Here is a 10,143-nt window from a genome sequence, read left to right on the forward strand (position 1 = left end):
TGGTGGCCGAAGATTGAGCGGCGGCGGCGTCCAGAGGCTGGGAGCTCGGAGTGGTGAGCCAGGAAAGGGGACGGCGGAGCAAGGGGCAGCGGGACCTCGGGGCTGCGTCGGGGAACATCCCGGTTCCGTTCCACCAGCTAGAGGAGAGAGGTCTGGTGACTGGAGATCGAGCGGCGGTGGCATCCGGGGGCAGCGAGCTCGGAGCGGTGGTGGTTCTCGGGCTCGGCAGATCCGTTCGGTGGCCAGAGGAGTGCGACGCTCTGTTCCGCCAGCGACACAAGGGGTAGGCGCTGGTTAACGCAAATGTAGAGGCGACGGGTGAGAACCGGATTATTTTTTCTTCGCCGGTGTTAGCCCAGGTGTTGGCGACGTGGATAGGTTGCATGTTCAGCTTGCAAGCATTAAATAAAAATAGTGGGGATTAACTTTATAAAGATTATAGATTTCATTACCGACGAGCGGCATAATCTGAAATTTTCTTTTTATTCATTTTTCTTTTACTTGACGCCATAGAATTTGGTTTCAACTAAGAGGATTATCTAGCATCAGCATCAGGTATTTTATACATCCTATCTGCTTAAAGTGTCACAAAACAATGGAGAAAAGGAAAAGCATAGGTTGGGCACAAACTAAGAAAGGGGGATAAGGCACCGAGAGGGTCTTTAATTAATGAGAAATGACCCCACTTGTGCACCAAAAATGTTCATACCATGTTATTTATTACGAATATTTTTCTCAATCGCCACCAATTATTTGATACTAGAAACGACAACCTCTAATATTTGCAATAATATGTTGCATTTTCCTGCCATGTTTGCCTCCTGTGGCAGTGGCAACTCTGGTTGGTCAATCGAAGTCTTGGCATCACAGTTATAGCAGAAGCAAGCAGCCTCATCAGGAAAATCACCGGAAAACCCACATGCCCCTTTCTGGCTCTTCTGTTGTACGCGAAAATACATACAAATTGTATCATTACAGGGATTAGCAGGAAAATTGGCACGGTATCGAGTACAATCGACAAGGATGTAGGATTCTTTACCAGCGCCAACAAGAATCTGTCAGGAGATATAATATTTTTAGTAAGTGTTTGGACTATAATATTTATATTGTTGGGTTTGTATGTGATAAAATAGAAGCTAGTAACTTCGTTTGATTTTTTAAGTTGGCAATCATTAAATGGTACTCCCTCCGTCCAATAAAGGATGTCTCAACTTTGATTAAATTTGAATGCATATATACACTAAGTCATGTCTAGATACATCCAAATTTTGACAAACTTGAGACATTTTTTGGTGGACGGAGGGAGTATTTAATAAGATGATAAGGTGAATAATTAATTGGTTTTATGTGCTAAGGATCAACTATTGGTTGATATGGTAGACGATTATCCTTTATCAATTGGCATTTATGATCTTTCTAACATTAGGAAATAAGATGTAATGATCCAAATTAGTTAAGCTAAATTTGGACTGGTAAGTTTAATTATGGCCAATTAAGATTAAGCATGCATTCCTATCATAATTTCATGCATCCATCTTGGCTCCGAATTTAAATTCATGAACCAACACTTCTTCTATGATGCATAAATGAATTTGCATATATTGAGATTCATGTGAGGAGTCGGTTTTATTTGCAATTCATTGAATACTAGCTCTGAGTTTTGATTTTGGTTCCAAGATTCATCTTCCCTTTGCCAAGTCATAAATACAAACATGGTTGCTTGGGCCATCTAACTCCTCATGTGAGGTGTTTTACTACAACTAGCAAGGTATCTTTTGTCTCTTTTCTTCCTTTTGTTGCTCGATCGAGAATTTTGACTGATTTAGATCATGTACCTTTTTGTCCCTCCGGCAAATGAGGATATTCCAGCTGGGTAGTTGAGTGCCGACTGAACGAGACGACCGAGTCAAGACGTAAAGATGAACCGACCAACTACCCGTCCTGAGAGGCTCTGTACAGGAGAAGGAAGCCTAGTATAAGTTATGGTATATAACACCGGTAGATGTCTTGTATAGAAAGGATGCCACGTGCATATCTCGTAAAGGAAGAATTCTAAGTAGTTTAGAAGGATAAAGTCCCGGTATGAGTCGTACCCGGTTCTATCCTCCAAACCCTAGCTCCCCGACTATATAAAGCCGTGCTAGGTGCCCTCGAGGGGCTGGACACACCTTGTATCTATCCACGATATTAAACTATTGCATGACGTAGGACTACCTCCAAGGGGTAGCCGAACCTGGCTAAATCGCGTATCTTGTGTGACAAGCCTTTCGCGCCGCACGGCCCTTCTCTCCCTTCCATGATCACCCTCCATGATGGTATCTGGTCTCTATGAACAATCGACCGTTGGCGCCCACCGTGGGGCTCGCGGCCGCCGGAAAGGTTTCTCGTCACAAGAAGTACGATCAGATCTGGCGCGATCAAGACGCCTCCTGGACCCAAAAATATCACCCTTCCAGGGTCACGGATCCAGGGCGGCTGCCGCTAGTCATGGATCCAATAATCCACGGTTATCGGTTCAACAACGATCAGGCATCTATTCCAGCTTCCAAGAGGAGAAGGCTCGGCACATCACCAATCTGATACGCCGTACATATACAACTTGGCGTTGCTCTCAGCTTGTTCATTCAAATATCATCTTACCAAAAGCCCATCAATCAACAGGGTGGCAAGTAATGCTGCAAAAGTAATTAGTAAAAAGGGCACCTTGGCAATTAATTAGAAGGGAGTGGCCAGTAATAAGCTAATACCAGCTTGTGGAATTCTGAAAGCAGAGAGGAGGGAGTGTTTTTCCCTTGCAATTTTGTCTCTCCATTTTAGCTATATTTATTTGTCGTCCCCCCTTTTCCCTTAGTGAAGGCCTTTTTGAAGGAGATCTTTGTGTTATGAGATTGAAGATGTGAGAAAATCAACAAAAATGGATTTTCCTTTCCTTCTTTATTCTTTCACCATAGAAAAAAGCTTGTTGGTGGATGGAACCATGTTGCTGTTTAGGGTCAGGTGACTCAGGTATTACTTTACCATGCTGTTGACTGCACTCTGTAACTTTTGTGTGATCACTAGCGCGGTACAAATGTTTGCGAGAATGTCATTTCCGGTTCCAATCAATTTTGATACGACTCCGGCGGGGTAAAGTAATTTAAGAGGCAACGCGCTGTGCTGCCAACACATCCCTAAAGATTTTGTCGATGGAAAAGAAGAAGAAAAAATCAGTATATATATGCACATGCGAGTGTACCAGCACATGAACAGAACTGACGGATTTTGTACGTTTCCCACGGTGCAATCTTCTTCTTCGCATTATCTTTATCATCCGATCGGGATCGCTGCAACCCATAATTAATTCTTTAAAAACACAAAGTACAGATCGAAGTTTGTTATGCCTGACAGTAGAACAAGAAACGATCGTTAGCAAATTGACATGATCGGCATACAAAGTTTCTCAGGATACTTTATGTTGCGAGGCGGCAGTTCGTTTGGACTGATTTGAACATGGCACGTAGTGGTTCTTCAGATCTGGCGCCAAATCAATCCAGGTGCTGTGAATAGTCTTTCGCGCCATAGGATTCTTATGCCCGTCTTAATGGTTAATGCCACTTGTTTCATGTGAATGTTTGCTGTCCTGTCCGTCAGATTGGAATGGACGGTGGATGAAGAGGGGCAGGGCACCGGATCCCAGTCCCGCTTGGACGGGCCATCACCAACAGGCCCATCCATCAAGCGAGCAAAGGCCTCGCAGTTCGGGCACGTGGAAGGTGGAACTGGGCTGAGGCCTTAACCGCGTCAGGGCCTTGGCCCTTGTGTCTCACACGACACAGCCCTGCACCGCCACGCCGCGTCGCGCCGCCAGCGGCGTCCCATCCAGGCTTTCCAGCCGCCATGACGAGGAAGCACGCGGGCCCCGGCGTCCTCCGTGCCCTGGTGGCCGTCGCCGCCTCCGTCGCGTCCCCCTCGGCCTCTCGCTCTCCTCCTCGGCGCGCCGCGCCGTTCCTCGCCGTGCTCCTCCGCCGTGGCCGCGCCGAGGCCTCCGCGCGCCTCAACCGCCTGCTCCGCCTGGTGCCCCTCCCGGAATCCCCAGCACTCCTCTCGTCCCTCCCTTCCGTCCGCGACGCCGTCTCCTACAACACCGTGCTCGCGGCGCTCTGCCGCCAGGGTGGCTGCCTCGACGCCGCGCTCTTCCTCCTCCGCGTCATGGCGCACGAGACCCGCCCCACCGCCGTCTCCTACACCACCCTCATGCGCGCGCTCTGCGCCGAACGTCGCACCGGCCAGGCCGTCGGGCTGCTTCGGGACATGCAGGCCTCCGGCGTCCGCCCCGACGTGGTCACCTACGGCACGCTCATCCGTGGCCTGTGCGACGCCGCGGACGTCGACAAGGCCGTCGAGCTGCTGCGTGAGATGTGCGAGAGTGGCATCGAGCCTAACGTGGTCGTGTACAGCTGCTTGCTCCAGGGGTACTGCAAGGCTGGGCGGTGGGAATGCGTAAGCAAGGTGTTTGAGGAAATGTCCGGCAGGGGTATTGAGCCAGATGTTGTGATGTACACTGGTCTGATCGATAGCCTGTGTAGAGAAGGGAAGGTGAAAAAGGCAACACAGGTGATGGACAAGATGATGGAGCGGGGTCTGGAGCCAAATGTAGTGACTTACAATGTGTTAATCAATTCTATGTGCAAGGAAGGGTCAGTGAAGGAGGCGATGAGTTTGCGGAACAATATGTTGGAAAAGGGGGTGGCGCTGGATGCTGTGACATATAACACGCTGATCACGGGGCTATCTGGTGTGCTCGAGATGGATGAGGCGATGGGGTTGCTAGAGGAGATGATTCATGGTGAAACTATGGTTGAGCCTAATGTGGTTACATTCAACTCGGTTATCCATGGACTTTGTAAGACTGGTAGGATGAGACAAGCATTCCAGGTTCGTGACATGATGGCTGAGAACGGGTGTGCGTGTAACTTGGTGACATTTAATCTGCTGATTGGCGGACTCCTTCGAGTCCACAAGGTAAAGAAGGCTATGGAGCTGATGGATGAGATGGCTAGTTCTGGATTGGAGCCTGATTCATTCACCTATAGCATATTGATAAATGGTTTCTGCAAAATGTGGCAAGTTGACCGTGCAGAAAGCCTATTGTCTAAAATGAGACGTGACGGAATAGAGCCTGAGCTAGTTCACTATATCCCTTTGCTTGCGGCTCTGTGTGAACAGGGTATGATGGAGCAGGCTAGGAATTTTTTTGATGAAATGCATAAGAACTGCAAGCTAGATGTTGTTGCATATAGCACTATGATCCATGGTGCTTGCAGATTAAGGGACAGGAAAAGTGCAGAAGAGTTTCTTAAACATATGCTTGATGAGGGGCTGATTCCTGATTCTGTGACATATTCTATGCTAATCAACATGTTCGCAAACTCAGGAGACCTAGGAGCAGCAGAGAGGGTGCTTAAACAGATGACTGCAAGTGGCTTTGTACCTGATGTTGCTGTATTTGATTCATTGATCAAAGGTTATGGAGCTAAAGGTGACACCGAGAAGGTTCTAGAGTTAATTCGTGAAATGACAGCCAAGGATATAGCTCTTGATTCAAAAATTATTTCAACTATTTACACTTGTCTGGTTGCAAACAATGAAGGCAAAGCGTTATTGCAGAGTGTGCCTGGTTTTGATACAGAAGTATCAAAGGGGGCCGTCATCTCGTCCCATGAGTTAACGAATATGCTACATAAATTGTGCAATAAAGTTGAACCTGCCGTTGCCTGCTGAGCCGCGATTCCAATTCAGGTGCTTGTGCTTATGTGGCATCTGTATTTGAATTCTAATCTATGTTTTGTTGATCTAGATGAATAGATCTGCTTAAAGTTTCTTTTACATTTTATCCATTCCAAGAGCATAGGTGTTATACTGCTTTCAGCTGGCCCATATTCTGAATTATGATAACTTCATACTACTACTCATCTTTATCGCATGCCATGTACCTATTTCCGTCGTGATTGTTCCAGTGATTACTTAATCTCCTCTTCCTTTCTCGAGGTGCCAGTGCAGGCCATGTCGTGAAAGAGCAAAGCTGTTAGAAACCACATGTGAGAGCAGAAGTACATATTCAAATTATCAAATCTGGTGCACACTTATTTGTCACACTGTTGGTTAAGTGCTGCCTTCAATTTCATGTGGTATGGAAATTCGGTGTCTTCGAGAAGTTTTGGAATATTGCAACTTTAAGTACCTTCTGGTAAAAAGACAATTAGAGTATTGTCATCAAAGATGGTATCTTGGTGAATGCAGGAGGGAGAATGGCCATTGTCACCAAGTTTCCAGATGAGCATTTTTTTTCATATGATCGCTTCCATTACCAGGATAACGGAAGAACACTAGTTCACCACACACAGAGTTTCCAGATGAGCATGACCACAACATCCAGTCAGTCACTGGTGGAGTTTAGTTGATCCAGTAGGGGCCATCGCCCCACCAGCAAATGTGCAACACTAGTGAATATGCATCAGGATTTTAGATGCCAGAGCTAGTTGTAATGCAAAGTTACTGACTAACTCATGTGTACTCAAGGCTAGTCCCCCCTTGATTTGCCCTCAAGCTCCACCACTGCATCCAGGCAACCACGGTTACAGGGCTATCAACCAATCCTTGTAGGGGTATTCACTGGTTCCACAACCAACTGAGATTGTCTGGTCCAAACCGCACAACTTTCAGGTATGGGAGTCAAATTAACCAGATCCGTCTGTCTACACGATATCCTACTGGGTGGTACGGGTTGCTACTTGCAACCCAAAGTTCCCACCAGACTGAGTTGTGCGGTGGAGTGGTTGACAGCACCAAGTCAGATCAAGGTACATAACTCGTCGGTTGTGTTTCCTTGGCATGCCACTACCTCCAGGCCAAGAGTGTTTCTATCAGTGACAACCAAGGGGTCAACAAGCATGCCTGCTTACGTGCCACTCACCTCTGCAGCCGACGTTCTGAAGACATTGGCGTCAGAGTTGGACTTGTCAGCTGAGGAAGTGTGCATCTGTATGACTGTATGTCCAAGCCCTAGTGTGGGTAATGCTTATCTCTTTCTAGCCCTAGTTATCATTGATTATTTATTTTTGTTGTTAGTAGCTTCCTGGTCGGATTAAAAAAAAAAGTGTTTTCCCGTCTTATTCCTGCTCTCAATTTGCTAACTCATTTTTTTGTTTTGTTTTACCTGATTTACCTCGAAAACGATAGGGGTGTTTCTATTGTACTTAGTTACGCAGTACTATTTTTATGGTCCACATTTTTGTTAAGACAGCATGACCTACCATGCGCATATTCAGACTTTGACAGGTTGAGAAGATAGTTACCTTACCTTCCAGGCCTGGATATCATGTTTTTGTATACCACCTGTGAGTCTGAATATCATGTTTCAGTCACGGTTAAGAGTTTTTGTTTCGCTCTTAAGAAAAACTGCAAGGTATTAATCTCTACAGCCCATGCAATCGATTTTCAGGCGCCTTCTTTGGCCTGCGAGGGCTGAAGTCCCTAGCGAGAAGTGGGCGGTGCTTTGTTCTTTGTTGTACTGTTTGCTGTTTCCAGTTGTGTTAGTTGGGCTGTTATTTTGGTATCAGGTATATATACCCGAAAAAGGCACATATACTGAAATGCGATGTTATTTCTCTGACACGTTTTAGCTTTTGGAGCTTCATGGTGTATTGTTTGCTGTTTCCCTTAATTAAAATTCTGCGTGTTCTTCTATCTCCAGAACCTGCTTTACCTTGTCGTTGTCTTGCCTTTCTGGACGTGTAAATAATAACTCCTTATGGGCGTGTAAGTAACTCTTTTTCTATCAACGAATCGACACGGGCGTAATCTTCGCGTTTTCTCGAAAAATGGTCCGTTCGCGCAACACTTGGTTAGGTAGCTTCTGTGGAGGTGTTGAAAAACCTGTCTCGAAAAAGGGATTAACCAATTACTGTATCATCAACCATACTAATCCCCTCTTCCAGCTACCATTTGCATTGGCCATAGCTGTGTATGCAGGTCGAAGCCGTTGGGTACTCGAGTGTCGATGGGCACCACGGATGGCAGTATTTTAAAGCAGTGGAGAACTGGAGAAGCCAAGCGAGCTCACGCTGTGTCGACGCGGCAAAAGAGCCAGAGAACGCCAGTTGGCCGCTATAATTCCCTCCCTCACGCGTTTGATTGCTTCGACGCGTCCCTCTCGGAGCCGTCAACTCTGACAGCCCAGAGTACTGCCCCCTCCATTTCTCCCCCAATCTCTCTCTGCTCCCGTGCTTCCTCCTGCCTGCCGACGACCGATCCGATCGCCCATGGACTCCAAGCCCGCCACCGCCCCGTCCGCCGCTCCGTCGGCGGAGAAGGAGGGCTCGGCGTACCCGCGCATGTCGCCGGAGGACCTCGCGCCGCCGCCGCCGCCGGTCGTGCTGCCCGCCTCCGCCAACCCCTACGTGCTCTCGTCCGCGTCCTCCTCCCAACCGCCCGCCAAGAGTCAGTCCACCTACTAGCTCTGAGTTCTGACGCCCTTCTCTCTGCTGCTCGAGTTTTTGTTCTGGACTGCTGTTTGGCGCTCCGCTGATGGTTGCGGGTTTTGGGGATTTGGGTTGCGGCAGGTACCAGGGAGAACCTGAGGGAGATGTTCGGCCAGGTCGGGAAGATGTTCGGCGAGGCCGCGCGCAAGACGGAGGGCATCGCTGGCGACGTCTGGCAGCACTGTGAGTTTTCCCGATTCCTCGCCACGGGATCGTACGTATATAGCACGCCGATCCATTCATAGCATACCGATGCTGATCCATATATATATATCATCAAATTGATCTCGGCATTTTCTTCAGTTCAGTACACGTTACACCAATTCTCATGCTTTTAAGTTCTAACTGGTTGACAATGCTGTATAAAATTGGGAAAACAAAACCTAATGGCGTGGCTGTGCGCCCTGCATGCTTGTGGATTTTTCCGCAGTGAAAACCGGGCCTAGCATTACTGATGCTGCAATGGGGAGGATTGCTCAGATATCCAAGGTCATATCTGAAGGTGGATACGACAAGATTTTTCAGCAGACGTTTGAGTGCTTGCCTGATGAGAAGCTCAAGAAGGCGTACGCGTGCTACCTCTCAACTTCTCATGGTCCGATTATGGGCGTCTTGTATGTCTCGACCGCGAAGCTTGCATTTTGTAGCGACAGCACTGTGGCGTATGTTACTGAGGATAATAAGACCGCTTCTGCCATTTACAAGGTACAGTGGTTACTCTTTCCGTTCCATAATTCTTGTCTCAAATTTGACAAAAAATGGATGTATCTATTTCTATAAAATGTTTAGATACATGTAATATTTCGACAAGAATTATGGAATAGAGGGAGTATTTTTTTTCGGCATGCGCAATAGTAGCACCTTTTTTTTTACAGACTAGAAATGAACATTCTTCCTATCTTTATCACTCCAGACAGATCTTGAAAAAAGAAAACACATCATTGCAAACTTGATGTGTCTTTGATGGACCATGACTTTGTTTTTGTTGTTAGATAGCTCCTTCGGATTGTGCACACCCAAAGAAATTATGTTCTTCGTATCATGCTACAACTGATCATATCTGCATGTGTTCGCAGGTAGTTATACCCGTACCTCACCTGAGATCGGTCACTCCCACCGCAAGTCAACAGAACCCTGCAGAGAGGTACATCCAGGTCGTTTCAGTTGATAACCATGAGTTCTGGTTCATGGGTTTCGTGAACTACGACAGTGCTGTCAAGTGTCTCCAGGACGCTGTTCGTGGCAGCGGCTAGACATCTCTTCATTGTCGCAAGTACCTGTTGCGATCACCGGGATTCAGTCATGTCATTGTGTTATCATTCTTACATATGTTGGTCAAATAAGCAGCGATTTTGTGTGTCAATAGCATGGATACATTTTGGGCCAAGTGTGTTGTAAATATCAGACGATGCTTTAGCTGTGTTGTTTGCTGTACATATTCTAAAAGCTGCAAATTCATTCGGCATTGTGAGTGGAAGATGCTGCTTCCGTTGGCAATTGGTATAAGCTGGGAACTCCGAATTGAGCACCGTTTGCCCATTGTACGTTGAACCCCTTTAGCCATCAAAATATCCCATTGCAACGCCACATTCAATAAAGGGATGCAAGTGTGAGCCTGTTTCTG

The 10,143-nt window shown here is 46.9% G+C and overlaps 2 protein-coding genes across 4 annotated transcripts; both read left to right on the forward strand.

The window, feature by feature from the left end:
• Positions 1-3,805: 3,805 nt before the first annotated feature.
• Positions 3,806-7,329, forward strand: LOC100837326 (pentatricopeptide repeat-containing protein At4g28010). Of its 3 annotated transcripts, XR_001405196.2 has the most exons (3): positions 3,806-5,778; positions 6,040-6,167; positions 6,280-7,329. XR_001405196.2 is itself a non-coding variant. In XM_010237171.3 (2 exons), the coding sequence occupies exon 1, from the start codon at positions 3,877-3,879 to the stop codon at positions 5,758-5,760; it is 1,884 nt and encodes a 627-aa protein (XP_010235473.1). In that variant the 5' UTR covers positions 3,806-3,876; the 3' UTR covers positions 5,761-5,778; positions 6,028-7,329. The 3 variants fall into 3 exon arrangements, 2 of the variants coding, with proteins under 2 accessions (XP_010235473.1, XP_010235469.1); XM_010237171.3 differs by having other exon boundaries at positions 6,028-7,329; XM_010237167.3 differs by having other exon boundaries at positions 6,035-7,329.
• Positions 7,330-8,108: 779 nt separating this feature from the next.
• Positions 8,109-10,025, forward strand: LOC100822513 (GEM-like protein 1). The gene is made up of 4 exons (XM_003562630.4): positions 8,109-8,478; positions 8,601-8,702; positions 8,950-9,224; positions 9,596-10,025. The coding sequence occupies exons 1-4, from the start codon at positions 8,301-8,303 to the stop codon at positions 9,770-9,772; spliced, it is 732 nt and encodes a 243-aa protein (XP_003562678.1). The 5' UTR covers positions 8,109-8,300; the 3' UTR covers positions 9,773-10,025.
• The last annotated feature ends 118 nt before the right edge of the window (positions 10,026-10,143 follow it).

This window comes from Brachypodium distachyon, chromosome 1 (genome assembly GCF_000005505.3).
Source record: "Brachypodium distachyon strain Bd21 chromosome 1, Brachypodium_distachyon_v3.0, whole genome shotgun sequence".
NCBI lineage: Eukaryota > Viridiplantae > Streptophyta > Magnoliopsida > Poales > Poaceae > Brachypodium > Brachypodium distachyon.

Excerpts from the sequence above, each read along its gene's own strand:
- LOC100837326 (XM_010237171.3), top strand. The coding sequence starts at position 3,877 with ATGACGAGGAAGCACGCGGGCCCCGGCGTCCTCCGTGCCCTGGTGGCC.
- LOC100822513 (XM_003562630.4), top strand. The coding sequence starts at position 8,301 with ATGGACTCCAAGCCCGCCACCGCCCCGTCCGCCGCTCCGTCGGCGGAG. Across the intron at positions 8,479-8,600 it reads CTCCCAACCGCCCGCCAAGA|GTACCAGGGAGAACCTGAGG; the intron begins GTCAGTCCACCT and ends GGGTTGCGGCAG. Across the intron at positions 9,225-9,595 it reads CCGCTTCTGCCATTTACAAG|GTAGTTATACCCGTACCTCA; the intron begins GTACAGTGGTTA and ends ATGTGTTCGCAG.